The sequence below is a fragment of the Lagopus leucura genome, unplaced genomic scaffold, assembly GCF_019238085.1.
Source record: "Lagopus leucura isolate 7727_CA_CO unplaced genomic scaffold, USGS_WTPT01 Super-Scaffold_100008, whole genome shotgun sequence".
In the NCBI taxonomy this organism is placed as follows: Eukaryota; Metazoa; Chordata; class Aves; order Galliformes; family Phasianidae; genus Lagopus; species Lagopus leucura.
Genome location: NW_024962265.1, coordinates 2,022,740 through 2,047,878, shown reverse-complemented (window position 1 = coordinate 2,047,878; position 25,139 = coordinate 2,022,740). Strand labels below are relative to the sequence as shown.

At 43.1% G+C, this 25,139-nt stretch overlaps 1 protein-coding gene across 1 annotated transcript in view; it reads right to left on the bottom strand.

The window, feature by feature from the left end:
• Window positions 1-2,968: 2,968 nt before the first annotated feature.
• LOC122180603 (plexin-A4) overlaps window positions 2,969-25,139 on the bottom strand; it is a 155,436-nt gene continuing 133,265 nt past the window's right edge. Inside the window, exons 25-28 of the mRNA XM_042872344.1 lie at window positions 23,335-23,504; window positions 20,522-20,734; window positions 8,251-8,401; window positions 2,969-7,546 (exon numbers count right to left, since the gene is read on the bottom strand). Of these exons, the coding sequence (XP_042728278.1) occupies window positions 7,451-7,546; window positions 8,251-8,401; window positions 20,522-20,734; window positions 23,335-23,504 (630 nt within the window). The 3' untranslated portion in view covers window positions 2,969-7,450. The remainder of the gene's footprint in view (window positions 7,547-8,250; window positions 8,402-20,521; window positions 20,735-23,334; window positions 23,505-25,139) is intronic.

Genomic DNA, 25,139 nt, shown 5'->3' with positions numbered 1-25,139 from the left:
CATCAGCACAGCCCATGGGCAACAGTATGAAGCCAAGGCCAAAATACCACCAACTCATGACTGGAGCACTGAGGAAGCATGCATTGTGGATGGTGAGAAAGTCTGAACTTGGGAAAGGCTCCTATGGAATAGATATGAAATGGACTTGCTTTAATCACTTGCCACCTCTTCAGTCTCCATAGTATCCTTTTGCTTGAATTTCCTCCCTCTGTCTCCATTCAGCCGCAGGAAGCAGCAATCACAGCCCAGCACACTTTTTATTTCTTTATTTTTTTTTAATAAACTTTATTCTATATTACAAATAGGTTTTTTTTTTTCCCTTTTTTTTTTTTTCTTTTTTTTTTTTTTTTTTTTTTTTGTTTTGTTTTGTTTTGTTTTGTTTTTGTTCTGGACTGCAAAATAGGAATGCCTTATATTTACATACACAGGTATACAATTAATTATAACAAAGGTACAGAAGCTTTGCCTTTACCAAGTAACAATGGGATTCCAATTTAAATAGTATAGATTTTATTTTATTTTTTAACTAGGATCAATTCAAAAGAAAATCAAACCAACAACAACAACAACCTAAAAAAAAAAAGGGATCCCAACCTCCTTTCTAATGCTGTCTTGACATCTCTTTGAGGCTGTTAGTAACATTGTAGTGAAAGGATATGTCTTTACATTGATTTTGTACTTAAGGTGGAAGCTTTAGCAAAAAACAGAGAATGAGACTTCTGGGCTTGTGTGTACATCAAGACACAGGGTCATACACTAGGAAGGGCCTGTCTTGTGGCATTAAATAATCCAGTTGCCTCTCATCTTGGGGAAAATGCTGGGAGCATTTAGCTAGCACCTAATCTCTGCTTCCTTACCCCACCCTGGGCTGGAAAGTGGATTTTCTCCAGGAAATGGGGAAAGAGCAGTGAAGAAATTTTAAGTAACACCACGTTTCTTTAAGATATTTAAGAAAGGATGTCAAGCTCAGACAGTGTGCCTTGGTTTCTCTGACTGGCTCTTGTGTTCCAGTCTACCTGAAAGTGAACAGCATCCTCTCCTGCTCAGAAATACTGTCCTCAGTTTCAAACCACACCAGCAAGAGAGGGGGATGTTGAAAGAGCCTAAATGTCCTGTTCCCCCCATTTTCCATAAGCAGGCTGACTTTGCTGAGCTTCCCTGCATGCTTCTCTTTGCTGCAGGTATCTTTGAGGTGATCTGGTTCCAAGCAGAAAGAAATTCTTGAGGTAAATTCTCCACTTTTAAAACAGAAGATTAACAAACAGAAAAATGAACCATGACAGTGACAACAGAAATCACGCATGTAACAGATTGGTTGGACTGAGCAGCTTTATATCCTCTCTGCTTTGTTGCTTTTGTTTGTTTGTTTGTTTTGTAGTGGCTTTATTCTTCCCAAGTGTAATCCTTTTTTTTTTCTTTTGTCATTCTTTTGCATATTAATTAATTGCCATAAGCCACTGTGTCCTTGGGTGCTTCTCTAACAGTGCAGAGAACTGAGAAGTCCTAAATCAATCGTGATTGACCAGCTCTGTTTTCAGAGCATTCTCTGCATAACTTATCCTCCATAGGACAACACAACTCTCAGAGGGGAAGGAATGTTGCACAGTGGCAGATATGAGGGATAATTGCAAACACTATGGACTCAACTATACTCTGAAATGGAGACAAAGCTGGATGCAAAACAAGAAAACTCAAGCAGTGAATGGCCAGGAGGCTGAGGTTCACACCATGACGTGGAGCATCTCTTGGCTTTCAGCTGTCTGCTCCACAGCAAACCAAACTTGGATGGCAAGAGCTAGGGCAGTCCAAGATCTCCATCTGCCCCAAAGGACAATATATTACTACTCATCAGATAACACAGACCAAACTGCCCTGGAATCACTGAGGTTATGCCAGTACCTCTTTACCCAACAGCTGTCATAGTGAGGCCTGTGCCAACAAAGAAAGATAGTTTGCTGTGTAAATAATTAAAATAATCAAATCCATTCCTGGACTCCCTGGTCATCCCAGGGATTCCTTCTCCTCCAGGAGAGGAGGGCTTACAGGCATTTAGACAAGAGCAATTATTCAAGAGCTGGATTTTTGTACTGATTTCCTCATTCATGGGTGGAAGATAAATAAACTGGGTCTCCTGAGTGCAGTTTCTGGTGAGTTACCAAAAATCTAAAGAAACCTAGTGGGGCCAACATGCACATTTTTAAACAGAGCCCTCTATCCAGCTCCTTCAGCTACATGCTAAACCAAGGAGAAGAAAGGACTATCAAATTGATGAGGTTACAGGTAAGTGCTTATCTGGTCATGGTATCTTCCCCTATTAGCAATGGCCACTGCTCACCCAGAGAACAATACATTGCTATGATGGAACAAACCTCTTACATACTAGAGCCTGCCCCAGGAGTTTGAGAAGCAGGACCAGTTTTCTTCCTCTTTGTCATTCCCTTTACAGCATGAAACTACTTATCCAGGCTATCAGATACATCTGTTTCATGGGCTTTTTCTGGCTACTGGGAAAGGGTGAAGCACGACTTGTATTACTGATGCCTTGGTGATGTGAAAGAAGAGTTCTGGTCATCTCCAGCAGCCCAGGTTTTTCTTTTTTGTACGTTAAAGGACTCAAGGGTGGAGACACAACTGTATGTCCCACTAAGAGAAGCCCTGGAACTCAGTCCTTTTGGGTTTTTAGACTTCCTTTGGACGAATATTCCACATAGAAGTATTTCTTCTCAAAGCTCTTCATATTCCATGTGAAAATACAGATCTGCATTTTGTGTTGTGGCTTACTTTAAAACAAAGTAAAACTTTGCTCTTGGCATTACCTGCTTTTTCTTAGGTTGTTACACCATAGGTATCCCAGCATTTAGCTAATACTGCCCACTGAGGTTGTGAATATCCCCTCCCTGGAAGCATTCAAGGCCAGGCTGAATGGGGCTGAGAGCAACCTACTCTAGTGGGAGGTGTCCCTGCCTATAGCAGGGGGGGTTGGAACTAGATGATCTGAAAGGTCCCTTTCAACCCAAACCATTCTATAATTCTATGATTCTCTGTACTATTTAGGTTGATTTACTCAACAGTAGGAGTGACCGTGGATTTCTATAACTTTATCTATCAGTTTTCAATAGCATAATTATAAATAATAAAAACAATAATATTATCCTGTCTTTTTCCCTGTAATGCACAAGATCTAAAACTTTCAGTAAGCACATTTCAATTAAAACAAATACCAATCTGAATTCTGCTAGTAAATCCTCTTCATGTTGAAACTACTTTTTATGTTCTCTAGTGTTGAGAGGTATGGCAAGACAACTGCAGGGGTTAAGATGTTGAAAATTGGCTTAAGCCCAATGGAGCAAGGCTGGTGTATGCCAGAATGGACCAAATCTTCAAATATATTCAGGACAGAGTGAAGTGTGGGAAGAGAAGGATTGATGTGTGTTAGGAGATGAAGATGCCCTTGAGAGTCTACATTTCTCCTTTTTCCTAGTTCTCACATGCTGTTTGTTCAAGAGCTACCAATCTCTAACACCTTCTTCTAGATAACTCTTCCCACAACTCCAGTTTGATGGCTCAAGCTGCAAAAGGACGTGACATGATGGATTGTGCCTCAGCTCACTGTGACATTGATAGGTGAATGCACTTACAAAGAGGATACTGTATGTTGCAGAATGGTTCCTCACCCCTAGACACCAATTCTCAAAGCAAACTCTGCAATGGAAAAAACTCTGCTCTTCAAGACGGACCACAAGGAGTCTTCACTCACATTCTCTTTCCATATTACTGATGGTACTGAAAGTGCCAATATTCATTGTGTTGATTGCAGTGTTTGAGAAAAAATGGAAACATCAATCAGTTATCTGTACAACAGTAACCTGTCAACTTCTGGGAGTTTTGTCTCCTGTTCTTACTGTGAGGCTTGAAAACCAGTGTGAAATACAACTCACATGGCACACTTTTGGTCAAGGTTGTGGTAAAGTGAGGAGTTGGGGGGTAACAAGGTAAAGGAAGAGGAAAAGAACCCATCCATGTCATAGTAGGGCTCATTCTTCTGCTTGTGTCTTTGTTTTTAATTGTATTTCACATGCATTTAGAAAAATAATTAGCTCAAACAGGTGAGGGTGGGAAGAAAGATGCCGAGACCTCTCGTAGACTGTGGTAGATGCTGGAACAGTGGATGGAAAGGAGGAGGACAGCAAATGGGACAGAGGACAAAGCCCACACATTTACACCACAATTCTGGACCATTTTTCCAAGTGAAAACCAAAACCATCTTAAGCACCAAAGTTAAAGAAGAAAATGAAGAAGTAAAACGAAAAGGAGGAGGAGATGAAAGAATTGAAATACAAAATCTTCTTTCAAATCCTGGGGTAGGAGAGAGAAGAGAGTTGAGAGAAAAAGGAAATGCCTAAATGGGAACTCGGGAGGGATCAAGATACCAATCTCATGGTGCTTCCCATTTCCCGTAAGCGTATCATTCTCAGTGTCTCTGAGGTGTTCAAGTTTTTCTTGAAATATACGTATATTTTTTTTACAGCTGAAAAACTCTGTACCAGCAAGAAGAAATAAACCAGCAACAGTGGAAAACAACCATAATAAAACAAAAACACAGCCCTGAAAACATCAAAAAGAAGCAAGGTGAGTCTCAGATTTCTCCTGTGGTGTTCCTCTGACTTCAGTAACAGTGCAGGATTATGCCAGTTCACTTTGATTATTTGTTTTTTTTTCGTTCTTTCTTTCTTTCTTTTTTTCTTTCTTTTTTAACAGCTTCTTTTTCCTTTTGTATGCACATGTCCAGGCAGTATAGCCCATCACTCATAACCAATTCCCTCCAAGCCAGCTATTTGTCCTTAGACTCCTACCTTCCAGCTGTGAGTACAAGGCATGACAATAGGGTCCATATTTATCTTTCGTGGCACTTTGTTTGTCAAAACCTTTGGTTTCTTCCTTTTTTTTTTTTTTTTTTTTTTTTTTTTAATTTTCCTTTTTATGTACTTATAAAAAATATTGTGTTTGTGTTGTTGTTGCAGTTTTCTTACTGCTGGCTCTGGTGGGACATCTACCCCCACTTTCACAGCCATAATCAATGTATCTGGAACATGCCCCAGCATTACAAAATGGATCAACAAAACCATGGCAGAGCCAACCAAACCAAATCATCCCCATTGCGCAGGCCTCTTAAAAATGCTGAGATGTCCATAAGGTGCATGATGAGTCCATCAGCTCAGCGATCAAACAGAAAGCAAGCAAAATTAAAAAGGAAATAACGCACACACGCACACAGATACACACACGCACACACACAAAATAATAATAATTATAATAAAGAGAAATGTCTGGGGTTTTAAAACCAAGACGTGTCCCTAAGTTTGCTGTTTCAGTATGAATCTTGTGATATTCTCCCCCCATACATGCACCCAGTTTTGGACTGCTGTTCTTTAAATGGTTTGAGAAACACTTTCTTACATGTGTATGTTTGGCTGAATGGAATCTGCTTGCTATCTGACCCCTGCCTGCACCACTTCCTCCTTCACACACACTTATGAGCCATTGCTCTGAAGAGGTTCAGGCTTGCTAGCAAGAAGCATGAACAAAACCAAATACACTTGTTCCATAATCAATTTACACACCCTGTCTTTACCCCTTCATCTACCCAGATGCAAAGTAAACCAAGGCTGTAGCTTGGAGGATAGTGAAAGATGGATGAGGACTGATTCTTCATTACACGATGCCAATCCTCCACTTGTTATTGAGCACCATTCAGGCGAGATCAACACAGACCTGGCTTCTGCCTCTGTGGTATACCAGATCCAAGGTTTTCCAGTTCCCTCAAGGCTCTGCAGCAATGGTTCTTCCACTGCAATGAACCACAGCGTTAAACAGGCCAGCAGCTGCAGGAGAAACTGGCCAAATGCAGAAGGGATGCAGGAGCTCATTCCTATTTGGTTGGCATTGAAATAGATTGAGATGTAGATCTTCTGGAGGAGCCGAACAGAGGAAAGAACAAGGTGATCACCCATCCTTGTCCTGTGATGACAATGATCTGTGAAAGGATAGGAAGTGCAAAGAGAGAGCAAACACGTCACAGTCAGCAACTGTGCCTTCAACAAGGACTGCTGGTTCCAGAATGTAAAAGAGCAAGGGCCAGGAGTTGGCACCAAAAGGCAAATGAGCTTACAATAGTTTGCGCATCTCCAGAAAACATGCAGTTTGACTTGGAGTATCTAGATGGAAGAAAATTTTGCAGTGTTTCGTTTGGGCTTCTTCCAAGATTTCCTTCCAAAGTATATGATGATATTTCCTCTTCAGAGTGACTTTGAAGGAAGGCTTCTACCATCAGTCCTATGCACTACCTTGCTTCACAGCAAGCCCTTTAATATCCTTCTTATATTCCACCAAAAAAAAAAACAACAATAGCTTTGTTTCAGTTGTGGAAATAAAAATGAAAAGAACAAACAGCTTAAAAAAAAAACCCTCTGGTTGGTTTTTTTGAGGCCATGCTCCTTGTCTGGAACAAAGCGAGACTTGTGATTCCTGCTTTCCAAGCTGAGGTGGGGCAAAGGAGATGCTGTGCTGTCCATTGCCAGAAGGAACAGAAACACCACCAACGGGATGCCACTGAGAAGAGAGAGCATTTTTGCAGCAGTGCTACGACCAACAGGACACAATGGGAAAGACGGAGGGGAACACATGTCTCTTTGAAAAATAAGAATAACCATATGAATCACACGGGCAGGAGACTGTTAGTCTCCATCCTCCCTTCTTGACCCTTCTACTGCCCCAAGAGAGCAACTACACCGCTGTTTGCCCAGGCAGATAAGAGCCACAGTGTTCCCACTCTGGCGGAGCTGTGGCATTTTGCGGGGAGCCTTGGTGTTCCTCTCCCAGTGGGTCCCTATCAAGAGATAGAGTTGCAATGGCTCTGCAGGAGAGGATCTTGACTTCCTCCTACCCTTCAGGATCCCTGCAGGCAAGCTGCCTTCCGGTTGGGGAGACATTTAGTAATACTGAGTTCATTTCTATGTCCACTCCGGAGGCTACATCCCCAGGAGGGCAGTTAAAGCAGCATGACAGAGGTGACCTCTCGATTTCCCATCTGCAGAGTGATGATGCGATGCTGGGGGAGGGTTTTGTTTTGTCTTGCTTTGTTTCTGTGGAATTGTTCTTTTTTTTTCTCTTGTAGAATAAAGGCAGAAGGGAAGCTGTGAAAATGAGAGCTTCACCTAAATGTCTTGATATCCCCAGAGCTAAGATTCCTCTGCAATCTTTTCTTGTAACCCCTGGGGATTTCTCACTTTGTCCACAGATTTTGAAAGAGAAAGAAATGAGAGAGAGAGAGGAGTGCTGTTCAGGTGACTCTGCTTACAGCCAATCAAAACTTGCACTTGGTAAAGATGATGATCTTGAGTGAGGCACGACTTGGTTTATCCCTCCCAGGGTGTCCCTGGCAGGACAGTTCTCAGCTGTCTATGCTCATGAGGGTTATGACTTGTTCAAGTTTGTAGGCAAGTTTCTGTTTCCCAGCTTGGTCATCTTGATCAAGGGCTCCGAGAATCTGGAAAAAGAGAGAGAAAGAAGTGACATGGCTCTGTTTTTATATTTATTTTTCAAAACAACTAAGTCCAGTACCTTTCAGCAACAGATGAGGGTTAATTTTCCCTACGAGAAAAGTGAGCCCCAAACTTAGCTTAGATCATACAATGCAGGTCAGTCAGCCAGAAGGGAGTTAGGCAGGCAGTTTGGTGCTGATGTGGCTGAATGCAAACCTCTGCTTTGCAACAAATCAAATGGATTAGCATCTTGAAGATCAATTATTTGGCAGATTTCTTCATTACCTTGCCATGCCACTTCAGATGTTCTAAGGTATCTCATCTGGTCTTTGATACCCATAACATCCATTTCATGTTTGATAGACCATTGTTGGGTGCTTTATGGTATTGTAAATGGAACTGGGCATATATGCCTCAACAACTTTTGGCCACGTGTGATGAAGAGTTTATGGAGATCTTCTCTGATTATCAGCTACAGCCAGTTAATTTTGATTGACCAATATCAGAAAATGAAAACAATGGAGAATCAGATGGAAGAGTCCTGGGGAAACCAACAAACTCTCCAGATCCCAGATTTTGTTTTTTATTCCCTAAATCCATCATCCCCTCATCCAGGATGAAGAAAGGCAGCCATGCCATATGCTGAGCTATCGGAATGGGTGGATTGTCTGATGGCTCTGCAGAAATTCTCCCTTTCTGAGGCTCTTACCTCCTCACTGTACTTGCCAACGTAGGAGTATATTTCCGAGAGTGCACTCATAGTGTTGAACTCATTCATATGCATGCGAGACTGCTCAGCCAAGTATGCATTCATGTCCTGGTCACTGATTGCTGGCATTTTGGCAATGTCCGAATAGTACCTGGGAGAGAGAATTACAGTGTTTCTTGAAGGGACAGAGCATGGAGACAATAACTGAAAGCCATCAACAATATGGAATAAACTTAACACTCTTAGGTTCTTCTAGAGCATCAATGATATGTCTTGTCATACCCTTCTTTTGCAGTGAAGAAGACTAAAACAGAAATTAGAGTGAGCCACTATTCCTGAATAATAGATAAATGCTGTAATCACTCAACCCTATTCTGAGACTGAGATCCCAAAGAACATCTTGTTAACTTTATCCACATTGTCAAAGAAATAAGATCTGCTGTTGGACTCCTTTGTCAGGCATTCAGAAGCTCTGAAACCTCCAGTCCCATAGGGAAGTCCCACTGTTCTCTTCACCCTCTGAGACCTCAGGCTTTTGCTCCCACACACAAAACTTCCCTTACATCCTTTTCTGTGCCATCTATACTACTAGATTTGCATACATTTCTAAGATTATCTATGTTCCCCACTCAAACCAGTCTATCCCAGTAACAGCTATGCTGCTAGTGTTATATCACGTTTCTAGCAATAGAATTCCATCCCTCTCTGACTGGGAAAAATCTACCTCGAGTTCAGGAGGATTGGGGCTTTACCCATTGGACATGGAGACCTCCAGGACCATTGCCCATGCATCAGACTTTCTCAGCAGAGCAATGTCTCTTTAAGGAAGTTACTATTTTTTAAGTCCTTCATCCCCTGAGTAAGGCAGGTCTTGGAGGACAAGGTTTGCAGAAGGTAATCAGTCACTGTCACTCGCAGCTGTGCTCTGCTGTCAACTGGTTAATTAGACACCATCATTTACATTTTTAATTTCTGCAATTTGACATTTTGTGCACAAGGAACAAAAAAAAAAAAAAAAAAGAGAAAAAAAAAAAAAAGCCCATAGCTGCAGCAATCCACAAATTTATAATTAGGAGGCAGAGAGGACAGGGAGCCAAAAGAGCTGACAGGTGTCCTGTAAACAGCATCGAGACACCTGCTGAGATGGAGGCTGCCTTCCACTGCAGAGAAATTTGATGCTGAAGTGCTGTATGATAAGGATCCTTCAGATATACAAGTGGGAAAATACTCTGTACGACAGTGAGACGAGCAGCTGCAGAAGTCTCCTGTGAAAAACAACGGAATGCAGGAGCACTGGGAGGAAAGCCCTCCACACCAGAAAGCTCCAGTGTGGTTTCAGTCTGATTTCATGCCCCACAGTCCCATCCTCACTGATTGCAATATGTTATTCTCAGTTATTATCCTGGTTTTGCAGAGAGATGAGCTGATGTAACCCTCAGTCGAGAAAGACACAGAAGCCAGTACTTTCTCCCACCTCTGTGCATAGCCTTCCAGCTTGACTGCTTCCAGATCTAGACTCAGTTTCAACAGAAAGTCTAATGCAAACCTCATAAATTGTACAGCAGCTTCCAGCATTCACAACATTATTCTTCCTGGAGACAGATCTTCTTGTCTTCTGGGCTCAGGAAAAGCCAAAAATTCCATTCTAATTCAGTCCCTTGCTCTAATTATTGCCCAGTCCCAGTACTTCAATAATGAGTGGTCTGAGCTTCATTTTATTTCATAAATTGCCTAACCCCCAGTCCCAGTTGGGCCTCAACAGCTGTGTGTGAGGAAAGGAGCCAACTGGAAACCCCATGAGAAGCTGTCCTACAGAACTACCTCCAGTAGCAGTTGGTGAGCAGGATGAATAGAAATTTCTAGACTTTTGCCAATCCTAACAAATTCAAACAGTCCCAAGCATCAGCAGATAGACAGAATCAGACCTATTCTGCATACACTTCTGACAAGAGGAAGTGTCAGGGAATTGTAGAATTCATGAGAGTGTTGTAACAGGATCCTCAAGGCCAATGCACATTACTGAGAACCCTAGAGTCTTACAACTAAAACATAAGGTGTGCCTTGGCACCCAAAGGAAACTACGTTCACGTGCAACAACACATTTCATAGACCTTTGGGAAGCAAAAAGAAAAGTAAGTCTGCAATGCAGAGAAATGCACTGATTTATGGTGCCTAAGAAGAGTCCATGGAGGAGAGCCCAGTTCCTTATGAATATTGCATAGGCACTCTCCTGCTGGAAGAAATGAAAAGTGAAGGGGATTACATCACAACAAAAATAAATAAGGCTGGTGGAGGAAAGCAGTAGCACTGTGCTCCATTTTCCAATTTGGTTCTTGCAACCAGTTGAAATGCTCCTTCATCTAATGGCAGTGGGATAGTGGGTGCAGGAATGGGAGCTTCCTAAAACAGAAACAAGGGAACACATACAGTCAGCTTCTCCAATTTTCTCATGTCTCCCTTTCACTTGGTAGCAATGCTCTCCTGGGTCTGTGACTCACAAAGGTCTGAAAGCTCCCGAGTCCCTTCTGCAGCCCTGCTGAGAGATTCTCCTAGCAAGATGAAATTCCCATGATTTATGTGAACAACAAAGAGCAGCACACAGTGGTCCCTAAAGGAAAGAACAGGGTGCAATGATTTGAACATCAGGTGCTGTAGACTTTCTTTTCTCTCCAACCATGACAAACTCACAAGCTGTGATTTCAGTGTACTCAGTCCAAAGGCTGTCACCCAATGTCACACCAAAGTGTCCCATCTCCCTCAGTTTACCTTATCATACAGCTGCGCAGTACTTTCCCATTAAGACTGCAAACCAAGATAATGTGGAAGTGGTAGAAAAAAAGAAAAAAAAAGGAAAAAAATGAAAAAGCATGTATCAGTAATCAAACCTGGCCGCTAGAACAGGAAGAAGACATACAATCTCCTTTCATCAGAACTCTGCGATGGACAGATGATTTATTTATACAGAAGTTGTTTCTTGTGAAGCCATCATTAATGCTATCTAAAGAAATTATAAATGTGTACATTAAACCATCCTAGCAGGGAGATGACAACATTCCTGCTGAGTCTTTATTTACTTTCTATTTGAGCCCAGATCCTCAGTGGTACTTAGGGTCTCTCTGCCATTTACATACTTCTAATGCCTTCAAAACCACTGTGAAGCTGTCACCAAATCCCACAGCTCCTTGAATTTTCACTGCCAGCATTTGTAAGACTGCCTGTGTACTGCCTTCCTTTGCCCTTGTGGCTGACAGCTTTCACGCTAAAGCTAAAATGTGAGGTATTGCAGGGGAAGAATCTTCTCAACAATGCAGTTCCTATGGGCACTCCTAAGCTGATGGCCTCTGGATCAGGAAAGGACCATAAAAGTCATTGTGGGGTCCCACAAGGGTCTGCCTTGAGATCCATTCTCATCAACATCTTTATCAGTGACATAGATGATGGGATCGAGTGCACCCTCAGCATGTTTGCTGATGACATCAAGCTGAGTGGTGTAGTTGACACAACAGAAGGAAGGGACACTATTCAGAGGGACCTTGACAAAGAGGAAAGGTGAGCCCATGTAAACCTACTGAGGTTCAACAAGGCCAAGTGCAAGGTGTTGCACTTGAGTCAAAGCAATCCCAGCTGCATATACAGACTGGGAAAAGAACTCCTTGAGAGCAGCCCACAGGGTGGATGAAGCCTGAAGGAGACCATAAGCCAGGAGAGGCCTGTGGTGGAGCAGGATGTTCCTCTCAGCCCGTGGGGTAGCATGTAAAGATCAGCTGGTGGAGGAGCCCATGGTGGAGAAGGAGGATGTGGTCTGCAGGATGCTGCAGCCCATGGAAATCCCCCACAGGCCCTGGGCTGGAGCTGTAGCCTGTGAAGAGGAGTAGCCCATGATGGTGGATGTGGCTTGAAGGAGGTCAGAGCCTGTGAAGAAGCCCATGGTGGAGCAGGCTGTCCCATTATATCCCATGGGGCACCATGCAGAACGGATCTCTTCATGTAGCCCATGGAGGAACCCACGGTGGAGCAGGTAGATGTGGGCATGGAACCGTCCCTTCCATGAACAATCCCATCTTCCTCAGCCTGTCTTTGTAAGAAAGGTGTTCCAGCCCTCTGATTATCTTCATGACCCTCCTCTGAACCCTCTCCAAAAGCTTCTCTTCTTTCCCATGTTGGGGCTTCGGGTCTGGACGCTGTACTCCAGGAGCAGATTCTGGAGTTGCAGCCCATGGAGAGAAGCCCATGGTGGAGCAGTCCACCCCTGTGGTAAGGACCCATGTTGGAACATTTCTTGAGGAACTGCAGCCTGTGGAAAGCCCATACAGGATCATTTTAGGAAGGACGTCATCCTAGTGGAGGGACCTCATGATGGAACAGGAGCAGAGAGCTATCAAGAAGTGTCTGAAATGGTTCATTATGGATTGACCATATTCCCTCCGCTGCTCATGGGGAGGAGGTAGAAGATGATGGGAGGGTGTTTTTAGTTCACTTCTAGTTTCTCTCTGCTTTGGTCTAGGCAGTAATAGGCAACAAATTACATTAATCTCCCTTATGCTGAATCTGTTTTGTTCATGACGGTAATTGGTGAGTGATGTCCCTGTCCTTATCTCAACCTATGAGCTTTTTTCATCTTATTTTCTCCTGCTATTCTTTTGACAAGGGGCAGTGAGAGAGTGATGTTGTAGAGCTTAGCTGCCCATCAGTGTGAAACCATCACAGATACATATCTAAAGATCCTTTACATGCTCGAGTTTCCCCTGAATCACAAGGGGAGGCGGACTTCTTACCTCAAGGCTGCTCGTTCTCTGATGCGGCAGGGAAAATTTGTTTACTAAACCAGAAACAATGAAAGCCTCAAGAAACTGGGAGGAATCTCAATGCTCAGAGGTATGATCAATGCCCTGTCTCAAGAGATATTCAAGGTCAGGCTGGATGGGGCTCCGTGCAACCTTTTTTAGCTGCAGGTGTCCCTGTTCACTGCAGGGGAGTTGTACCAGCTGACCTTAAGAGGTCCCTTGCAACTCAAATGATTCTATGATTCTATGAATCTGTAATGACCCTTGCTCAAGCACACTGGCAACTCACATGGGTGATGGGAGATCACTAGGCCAACTATTATCACAGCAGCACACCCCAGCCTGCATGAGCAGGACAGCCCATAGCAATGGGAATAGCAATGCTCCCTCTTAGTCTCAACAAAACAATTACTCTTGTTACTTAAACAACCTCAACCTCTCTCTGGGAAGTTTCTGCTTTGATTTTTTTGGATTATTTGGTTTTGTCTCGTTTTCTTTAGGAAAGCAATACCACTGTGCCTTGGGAATGCATCTTGCCCTCTGTTTGGGGGCAGGGCAGGGCATTTTTGCTCTTCTCTTCATCACCAACTGCAGAGGCTCCTTCGTGGTGCTGTTTCTAAAAAATAACTGTGCCTGCTGCCACTCAGTAGCTCATTAACTCATCAAAGTGAAGAGAAAAGCCATGTTGCCAATGATTTTTCTGCAGTCTGAAATTTTTCAGCATGAGATGTGGTTTAGGCGGCTTAGCATGGAGCTAATTGCCTTCCAAAAGATCTTTTTGTCATGGCTGTTGTTGTGCCATCACTGGGTTGGGACTGCACTCATTAATAATCATTTTAGCATATGAAAAGCTTGTAACGAATCCATGTGCCGCAGACGGCAGACGCAATTACAACAATAACATAATTAGGGTTATGCAATAGCCGGCTGTATCCGGACCACTGAAGGAGGAAGAAATGTATGAGAGGGATACAGTGGACTGCTATAGCAGAGAATGGCTGAAGGAAAGCAAGCCTGATCTAGCTGTAGATGTCCTTGCTCGTCGTAGGAGAGTTGGACTAGATGGCCCCTTAAGGGTCCCTTCCAACTCAAGCAATTCTATGATATGATTCTATGAAAGCTTGGGAACAACCTAGTGGCCAGCTCTCTGATGGGATCAAGTGAAAGCAATGCAAGGACATGTTGTCAGTCCTTCTATTGACTAAGCATGACAGCTTTACTTTGCTAGGAGGCATCTGAGCTGCAAAGTCTGAGTTTATGCTGATTCAGCTACAGGCAGCCACAAGACCGTGTTACTTCAGATCAATCCCATTTCAGAGAAAGGTTCAAGGCCAAGCTGCTGGACACTAATTGGATTGTAGCATGAACAGCACGACAGCAAAGAAAAAGGATTTTCTTTTGCACATGCATGCTTTTTCCTGCTTTTTTTTTTGTCTCGGAATAAACGACAGAGAATGGATGGGCAGCACTGAGTTAGTGCCTGAAGAGTGAACTGGTAGTTTCTCCATGAGCAGAAGCTTTCCACAGCACTCTTAGTGCAGAGTCTACATGGTCCTAAGGTTGTACCCTCTGAGTATAGACAAATTTTCATTTTGCTTGCTGAAATCTGTACTATGTAAGAGCAGTGTGATACTGCAATGAGAAAATATCAGGCAGGTTTGTTGTTTGGTTTCATTTGAGACAAAAAGTGAACAGATTTCAAGTACAACAAAAGCTGCTGAAGAGAGAGAGGGAGTGAACTATATCCCGTACACTTGGAGATGCAGTGAGATGATGGCCAGTGCTTTAATTAAAGCCAGGGAGATTATTGGCTGACCAACAGGGAAACCACTCTGATGTGAAGGAGAGGGAAGCATAGGAGCAGATTGCCAAAGAGAAGGAGAAGAGAGTCTCGATTGCTGGAAGACTTTAAGAAAACATGTCAGAAAGATGTGAGACAGAGCTGATCCTGCCCTAAGGCAGGAGCTGGGCAGGCTGACCTGAGGCCCTTTCCAGCACTGTTTTTTATGACCTCTACTGACAACTCCCTTTATCCTTGACTGGAGCACCTCTGAAGAACCTCTCCTATGAAGAAATGTTGAGGGAATTGGGCTTGTTTAGCTTGGAAAAGAGAAGGCTCCTGGGAGACCTCCAATACTTCAAGGGAGTGTATAAACAGTAGAGAGAACAGCTGTTTACGAGGGTGGATAGTGATAGGACAAGGGAACAGCTTTAAACTAAGACATGGGAGGTTTAGGTTAGATATTAGGAGGAAGTTTTTCACTCAGTGGGTGGTGACACACTGGAACAGGTTGCCCAAGGAGGTTGTGGATGCCCCTGGATCCCTGGAGGCATTCAAGGCCAGGCTGGATGTGGCTCTGGGCAGCCTGGTCTGCTGGTTGGCGACCCTGCACATAGCAGGGGGTTGGAACTGGATGATCATTGTGGTCCTATTCAACCCAGGCCATACTATGGTTCTATGACCTATGCTATGCTATGGTATGCTATCCCTTTAGCCCTCTTTCTGTCAGGGAAAAGAGATGCACAAGACTGCTTCTAAAATAGAGCAAGCATTTCCAGTTGTTATTTGATGCTCTCTTTTAAAGCCTTTGGAGTTAAAAGGTCACCCGGTTATATCTGTTAAAAATCTCACTGCTTTACAGTGTTGGGGTGTGTGTAGTGTATTGTATTCTACTAAACTGGTACATTTTGTCTTTGTCACCAAAAGTTGTTGCAAAATGGCCGCACTGGCAGTGACCATCTATTGACTGCAGTCTGACATCACAGGCTGAAAAGTGATATAGGTTTAGATACCAACTAGGACCAGACTATTGATTCTGCATACTCCAAACAAGCTCCCACAGCATTTTTGAGGGAGCTTAAGACTTTGACATCAGATAGTTAACACCATGCAAAACATGGCTACTTCAAGAAAAGGAAGGAAAAGAGATCACAAACACAGGCTCCGGGTCCCAGCAGTTAGGTTGGGTAGTGTTTGTGTTCAGGTTAACATAATGAACTGCAGATGTTTTAACTCTGAATCCTATTGATAAGGTCACTTTAAACTTCTTTTAGTCTGAAACATGTCAAATCTATTTTGAACTTCCTTGATTAAAAGATTTTCAGAGTCTTAATAATATATGCAGTGTCTCCATTGAAGTCCAGCTTTTCTTTATGGAACTATTTTTAACTCACACTAAAACTTGACCAAATACCCCCAGGGATGAGAAAAAAGCACCAATTCCTCTTCTTGCAGCACTGCAGGTATTCTGGGCACCAGTGTGCAGTGGAAAAAACTCTGCCTTCTGCTTTTTGTGCTCTGCCCCTTTGCAGTCTCCTACATCCATGCCTATGTGCCAGGCTTCAGTGGGGAAGCATCGTATTGATTGTGATGCAAGCAATTAAATGGTGTTAATGAAGTTCAAACAAGTGTTATCATAAGCTTGGCAGCATGGAGAGAAATGAAAGGTCAGCCTCAGCCCTTTGTCATCTTTTCAGTGTGGCGCTGAATGCTAATGAGACAGTCACAATTAGAACAGGCTCCACTTTGTAATGCTTGGGGATTGCATCAAATGCTCCCAAGTTCTCCAGATTTCTGGGCTCAAAGGGGACATTTGAAGTAAACTTGAAAAGATGCAGATCTAAAGCTGCTCTAATGTAAATTCAGCAAAGCCTATGGAGTTTTACTAACAGAAGTCAGATGAGAATCTGGTCTATCTTTCCCATTTTTTCCCCTTTTTCTCAATAGACAAAATTATGATATTTTAAAAGCTGCCACCTTGTTTTAAAGCCACAGAGTGACTTCTCATGGCTTCAACAAAAACTAAATAGTACATCCCCATTTCCTGAGTTAATTCTCTTGCTTCTCCCACACCTCATCTTCTGCTGCAGGAATCCCAAGTTGTGGCTGTGCCTAGGTGCTTTTCAGTCATGCGTTTTCAAAGGTCATTTGAATGCTGCACTTGCATTTTACTGGTCAGGATATATCAGTGGGTTTGCTACAGCAGACAGAATCCAGCTCTGCTTCCAATAGCATTGAAAAAGACCACTGAAATCAAACTCCTGGTTGACCAGTGTGTAAAGGCAGACCATTAGTCAGGCCAAAAACTGCATTATGTCCTTTTCCTTTTCACCCTCTAAAAAGTTGGGAAGATATTTTAACATGAATTGGAGACTGCTTATGTCTGCTGCTTTCTCTGCTATTTCTTGTCCTAAGACAATTGCCTGCTTTGAGTTTTGAGTCCTAAAGACACATTCCACACTGAAGAACCAGTAGTTGCAAAGAGATGGCTTGGAGTAGCCCAGCTCAGCTGCCATCTGAACAGCCACATTAAAAGAGAAGAGTTGGCTTTTACTCTAGTGTGCCTTCAAGAAGGGTTACAATTCACTGCTGCCTAATTGCCCTCTTACAGATTCTTCTTCATCAAATAACTTCATTTGATTTCAGGTTCTTCTGATTTACTCAACCACTTCTTACACTTCCTGATGGAAAATCTTTTTAAGTTATGATTCAGTCTTTGAAGAAGTCTAGTGGTCTTGAATGATGCTGCCTCCAGCTGGCACTGACTACAGAAATAACTCACACCAGTACTGAAAGCCATTGGAGTACAGTTGCAGCATGGAGAAAAGGAATTAATTAACTCAAAGACGAAATAAAATTATATTCTGTTCATTCTTAGTAAGTTTTTCTTTGATCTACAACAGCATCCAGGTGCCACTGCTTTGAGACTGTAGCACTGACACACAAAAGAATTAATAGGGCAGAAGCTCTAACCATATTCCAAAAGTCATGGTCTCCCCTTGGGTTTTAGTACAGTTTTTCAGACATCAGTGCAGATAATAACCCAATACATGCTGTGCCCAGAAATGCAGTGCTGTTTACCAGCAACAGGAGGTGTTATGTACCTTGTTTGTTGCTCAGGAAAACTCAGAGAAATTCAACAGGTATTACTGCAGATCACTGGGCAACAGGATTGAGCTCCAGAAAATCTTAATATCCTGTTCTTCACTCACGTGTCAGTTCTTCACTAAAGCATGCTGTCTCCAAGGGTATAAAGTCAAGCAGAGCTGTAAGTAAGAAACCAGCCTTCACTGGCAACTTCTTTTCACACATCCCTCAAGCAGATGGCTCAGAAGGTAGGGATGGGGGGAGCACTGCCCCTCCTGCTCTATGTGAAGATCATGCTTGCAACCACCTGAGGAACCTGAACATCCATAGGTCCATCAATCCCGATGAGATGCATCCTAATTAGAGTCCCGAGGGAACTGGCTCATCTAGTGACCAAACCACTCTTGACAATATTTGAAAAGTCACAGCGATCAGCTGAAGTACCTGGTGAGTGGGAAAAAAGGCTACTGTGCACCCATGTTTAAGATGGGTAGAAAGGATGACCCAGAGAACTATTGACCTGTCAGCCTAATCTCTGTGCCAAGGAAGACTGTGGAACATTTCCTCCTGGAAGCTATGCTAACACACATGAAAGAGAGGGAGGTGATACAAGACAAGCAGCATAGCTTCACCAAGCTATGGTCCTGCCTGACCAACTTAGTAGCTTTCTACAATGGTGTAACTACAACAATGGACAAGGGAAGAGCCACTGATGTAATCTATCTTGACTTCAGGAAGGCCTTTGACAGGGTTCCCCCACAATATCCTTCTCTCTAAATTGGAAAGATATGGATTTGATGGGTGAACTATTCAGTGGAGGGGATCTAGTTCTGAGATAGTACTCAGAGAGAGTGGTGAACAATGGCTCAATGTCTGGGTGAAGATCAGTGACATGTTGTGTCCCACAGGGGGTCAGTATTCTGGGACAGGCTTTGTTGTGATAGGACAATAGGAGATGGTTTCAAACTAAAAGAGGGTCAATTTAGACTGGGTAGGAGAAAAAAATATATATATGATAAGATTGGTGAAGCACTGGAACAGGTAGTGGATGCTCCGTCCCTAGAGACATTCAAACTCAGGGTTGACAGGGCTCTGAGCAACCTGATTGAGATGTAAGTGTCATTATTTATTGCAAAAGGATTGGACTAACTGACCTTTCAAGGTCCCTTCCAGCTCAAATGACTCTGTGGTTCTATGAACCACCCATCAACTACATACACTACACAGGTTACAGGAATATGACACTGCTGGGTCACTGCTAGTGCAAATCTACTGCTTCTAAATAAATCTCAAACACTTCTTTCCACCTATCCAGGTCAATCCAGCAATCAATCTGAATACATATCAAGAAACTTGGACACAGTACTAGAAGTAGGTCATAATTAAGCAAGGTAGTTTCTAAGAGCCTTACAGGTTGCCTAGAAATGACATTTGCAGAAGTGTTTAACCACATCTAAAAATAATTGTCCGGACAAATCAGAAACCAATGGGAGCATTATTGTAAGAAATTCACCTCATGCTGACTGGAGTACAGAGCTCTTTCATCAGCTGTGCTCTGCTTTCGCAAAATTAGAGAAAATCTTACCCACCAGAGGATAGACTGGTTTACAGCAAAGTATGCCTACTGCAGCAAAGGTCTCATATTACCTGCATGGTGACATCAGTTTTAGCCAATGCCTATGAAGTCAAGCAAGACAAATCACTGCTGAACATGGGATGCTGTTGTACAGGAATGATCTGTAAGATAAACCCATCGTTGTATTTACAGAACAGCGATCATTCTCCATCTGTGCAGTTCCCAAACCTGTCAATAATGCCAGGCAAGTGTGACATATTGGAAAACAAAGCACAGATCAGCTTCTGCAAGGCTTGTTCCAGCAGACAATGTCTTGCTGAAAGGAGTACAAGATGTGCTATTGTTCATCCTGCAGAGAATCTTAGAGGAACTGAAATCCCTATGTATTGTAGGAATAGTTGTCTTAGTTGTATTTCCTGTAGGGTAGCTTTGTCAGAGAGTGAACTTTAGCGCAGTAAATTGAACAGTAAAACTGCAGGTTCCCGCAGATATGTATAAAATGCTCAGAAAGACTTCTGACCTTTCAGAAAGTACCTGCAGAGCGTCAGTCACTAATCTGACAATTCCATGGCATCCAAATTACAGAAGAGCTGCCATGGGCAGCTACTGGACTCAGAGTACGGGATGATAATTGTGACCCCTGAGATCCAGGCAGTGTGGGGACTGTCACAATGATGCTGGGAGAAATGCTACTCCTTCTTCTGGTCTGTACGGAAAGAATAACAAGTCCACAAAGCTCACAGGACTCAGATGCAGTCACTTTCCCTACCTCCTTCCCTCCCTCTTCTCAACAGTTTCTCCTCAAGAGAAACAGTGATGGCAAACACCTTCAGTTCACACATCTAATTAAATTTCTATATGCGCTGTACAGCATGTGGGAATAAATGGCAAACAGAGCTTTCTACATGGTCATTAATCAAAGAAAAAAAGCCCAGAAGCAGCTACCAAACTCAATACTGAAGATACCTCTTACCTCCATCCATGATGCAAGGCTTCATTTTACAACTTACTTAGGTTATTCCCATTTCTAGAGCCAAAACTCACCTTTCTACCCAGTTCTTGTAGCTGGGGATGTCCTTGGCATACAGAAGCTTATTGGAGGGTGAGTCTTTGCCCAGACGATGCTCTGAGGTTGAACAGGAGTCCATGAATGTCTGAGCCACTACAGAGAGGCAGGCATCTGTGATGCTATTCTTGTGAATGTCGAAGACAAACTGTGGGTTCTTGATCATGTTAACCCAGAACCGTAATGGCAGGCTGTCAGGTGAGAAATGTGGAAAAGGCGAGTCAGTAATTGCAAGTTTCATAAGCTTTGTCTTGTGATGTTGCAAAGCTGACTGGTGGATAGGAATTAAAGATCAAGGCATGGAGACAGGGATTCTGGGATATCAACTCTGTCATTGACATACAATAGATCTACGCTGTAGGGGTAGATCTACCCCTGTAGGACTCCAGGGTGCACAAGAGTCACTTCAGGAATGAGTTTTGTCCCTGTTATCCTCACAGGCCAATTTGGTCACTCCTAAAGTCACAGTCATCTTACTGAGGTTGCACATAAATTAATGAGATTATATTAATGAAAGTATATTCGAGGTGATGGAAATATCTCCTCACTTCCCTATATTAGGGTGCAAATGTGAGGTTAGCTGCTGTTGGTTGCTTCATCACATGAGAATAAACATCTCATTCACACAACTTATGGTAAGCAACAGGCACTTTTGAGGCTAAAAGCCAATTACCACTTGGCTTTTAGCCTCATGGTAACACCATGGGAAAAAAGGTAGGTACAGATGCCAGGTTGACAGGCGCTGTGTGTCATGTACTGTTCAGTTACACAGCTCAAGTCCAAGCTTGTGTATGATCCCAACACCCTGGGCATAAAGCAGTTATTATGTGGCAGAGAAAACCCTGTTGCCACAAGGAGAAAAATAAGAACGGGGAACAAGTGTTGCAACCTTTGAAATGAAAATTTATCTGCCCTAACCGTAGAAATGCTATTCCAATTGCAATTCAAAGGCTTTCCCCTCGTTTTTCCCCCTCATACTTAAAAGAGCTGTTCATCTGTGTCAGATGTCCTGAGGTATCTACCTCCAGCTTTTGCCTCAAGCCTTTTGTGTCAGAGCAAATGCATTCATATGATCATGGCCTAAGAGCTGAGATGTGTCATTATTATCAAACTGTTGTCTCTCTGTCTTCATGCTAGGTAGACTCGTAAGGTAACTTCCAACATTTGCACTTTCCCAGATATGAATAACTCTTCAGTATAAAAAATTCATCTGATATTCAGGCTAAATTCCTCAGATTCTAAGTTCCTCCAATTTGTTCATTACCCTCACATGTTCATAGCACCATAAACAATTCATATCCGCATTTGATACCCTTCAGGTGACAGAGAGATGGTACCACATTTTCCTAAACAAATATGTAGTATCTTCAGCCAGCAAATGTGAGGAAAGCCTCACACAGCTACTCTCATCAGCCAAACCAACCTTGTTTAGGGAGAGGACAGAAGTTCAGGAGTGGGAGATGCTGGCAGTGAGACCTAATGGGTGTTGCGGGAAGGAAACCTTTTAGGCTGGGAATGGAGGTTCATCTCTTAAGGGAAGAGCTGAATGAGTGAACTGTGCCAAAATTCTGAGATTGTTTGTATACTAAGTACAGCCACAGTGAGGACAAGCACAGCCTGCACGTACGTATGGCTGTGGGGAGGGGATGGGAGGATGATGTCCCTCGCTGGGAATAATGAAGCCCATGATGTCACTTAGAGTTAATTTAATCTGATTGAACAGATTTCTTCATACTGCCCCTGTTCCCCCCTTCCAATACATACACATTCTGCCTTCCCCCCCCCCCCCTCCCCTTAAATAAACCTCCTGCTCATTTAGTCTGAGTGGCTGCAATCAGCCTTAGATTAGTGCTGCAGATAATGTTAATAATATGCTAATGTTTCATTAGTTGAAAGCCTCTTTGGTGCATGGGGTTTCTTTTTTTATGTCACAGCGCTGTGACGACCTGCCATCAGCATGGCTGGTAAAAGGAAAAAAATGCATGAGCTGGGAGCCCCATGGCTCTCCTCTGCTGTTCCTTTCATAATCTCTGTATTTGCACAGAGAAAGGGGAGGGAACAGTTCCCCAGGGACTCTTTCCAACAGGGACATTCAGCAGAGGGGTGCTGCAAAGATCCTTCCTCCACCAGTACTGACTTTACCCTGCTGTCCTATTACATGTACAGTGAGGGGTTTCTACCTGCTGAATAGAGCAGTGAGCTGATGTCAACCTTTGTCACTCATTGAAAAAGACTTACATCCAACTACAAACCCTCAAAGTACTGAATACCTTTTCATATGCTTTAAGGTATCTCCTCGTCTCCATCTAACACCCCAGGAGGGCGCAAGTCTCCTGTAGGCACTGCATATTCCCTTTGGTACACTTTAAAAGTCTCAAACAGTACTAGATGCCTCTGGAGGCAACAAAAAGTAACTCTAGGCCCCCAGTGACTGTAGTGGGAGTTCAAACACCCAGGGCAGAAGAAGACAGAAGCGCTCTTCCATGAATCCCCAGAGATCCCTATGGGCCTGAACACTACTGTAATGAAACACTTACAATTTTGCCTCCTATATTCTCATGAGGTCATTCAGAAATACAACTACCCCCATGTAACACAGAACAAACTGGGATCTATAGTCAAAGCACTCTACCCTTGAGAACATCCTTTAGATTTTGGATACACTTCCATCAGCTTGAGAAGACTGAATCTGGCATGCTGAACCCACGTTCCCCACCACCCATATCCTAAATCACACATCCCACTCTTCTCCTTCTAATCAAGGTCCTGGTAACAGACCTGTCTCACTCACCAATTGCTCTTCCAAGTATGCCGCACATGGGGGTCATGGATGTTGTGCTTGTCAGCTTGTTCATCCAGGAAGTCAAACATATATTTGATAGCCAGGGGAAGTGCACTGCCACGATGAGCTGTGCTGAAGATGGTCTCAAAGAGGTCATCTACAAATTTCTGGAGAGTTCCCTGTTGGGAGAAGGAGAGAAGAGTATGGGACACCAAGTAGGAAGAGGATGTTTAAATTTGGTATCCTACTGAAAATAGAGTGTGTCTATAAATCAGATTCAGGAAATATGCTTGAAAAGCAAGAACCATTTAAAAGCTGTTAAACACGACATGAGATGTCTGACATCTGCATCTTCATAATATCTGTTACTTACGGCTAACAACTGAATGGGATAGGGAAGATATACTTGTTCTCTCTGTTATTGACACACAGGGAAGGTGTATGAAATGTGGTGGAACACCATATCCCATCTCAAGATGGGATGGTGATGGGAAGGCACTCACCTGTTCCCTCCAAATTTTATCTTCTCTGCATCCTAAACTCAACAGCCTTGATGTATATGTGAGCCAAAACCTACCTATTTTCTATACTGGTTTTCGTACATGGCCCATTCTCAAACTGGGGATAGAAGCCAGGCAGAGAAGAAAATAAGGTTTTAATGATACAAATAGGACAACAGTGACTGGAGAAGATGGCTGTCCATTATGCATTAGTATAACAAAAACCAAGAACTTCATCTTAATTACTTGTATTTTACTACACACTGTCACGGGACCAAGTCAAGCCCTAGGAACAATGCATGGATATGTCAGTTACTGCTCAAGGGACAAAATGGTTACCTAAGGGTGATGGAACACTGGAACAAGTTGCCCAGAGACGTGGGCAAACTGTATGGAGACCTGTTTGTACCCCTTCTTGTGTGACCCACTGTAGGGCACCTGCTTTTGCAGGGGGGGTTAGATTTGATGGTCTCTTCCAAACCTGAAACTGTGATTCTGTGATAACATCCGCTACAGAGATTGCAATGGTGTCCTCATGTGCTTACAGAACCACTCTGGACCAGCTGATGAGAACAGCTGACCTCCAGTAATGACATGAAGGGCTAAAATAGCAGAGGCTGCCCAGGCCTGGAGAAAGAGGCAGTTGAAGAGCTGAGGTAGCCTGTGAAAATTGATTCTGCCATCAAAGCAGCAAGGTCATTTATATGTGGATAAACCATATGGTTGCCAAAATAACAAAAATTCCAAAATAATACAAAATTTCCTCAGCTGAAAAATAAAATCCTTCCCTTTCTCTGCAGACCCAGGAAAGAAATTCCTTTTTACTAGAAATGAAACACCAGGTTCCATCAGAGTGGCTCAAGTTTACATAGCATTAACAAGTACTTAATTAGAAAGCTGGTGTCTCTTGCTGATTCACCACTTGATTTATTATTTGGGAAACAAACAGAGGTGCCTTTTGCTTGTGTGAACTCCTACATGGTGAATAAAGCCCCGTAGCATCTCTGACTCAGAAAGGACCCCGAGGGGAAATCTCGTTGCTCTGACATCGAAGAGCTGCCCTCGGGTTCACTTTCCAGAGGGAATTAGTTCTCCACATGCTCACCCACACAAATGCAAAGAAAACCTCTGAAGCTTTTAGGCAAGAGACTGTAGGTCTCAGAGGTCAGGGATTTACTAGAATAAAAATCATTGTCAGTTTAACTAAGTGTTCCCTGGGATTGTATTACCAGCAACTGGTCTCTCTCCTCTTTCCCTGCCTCAAATGGTCACGATGATGATAGAAAATTGCTCAGCCCAAGAGGGGAAACCATA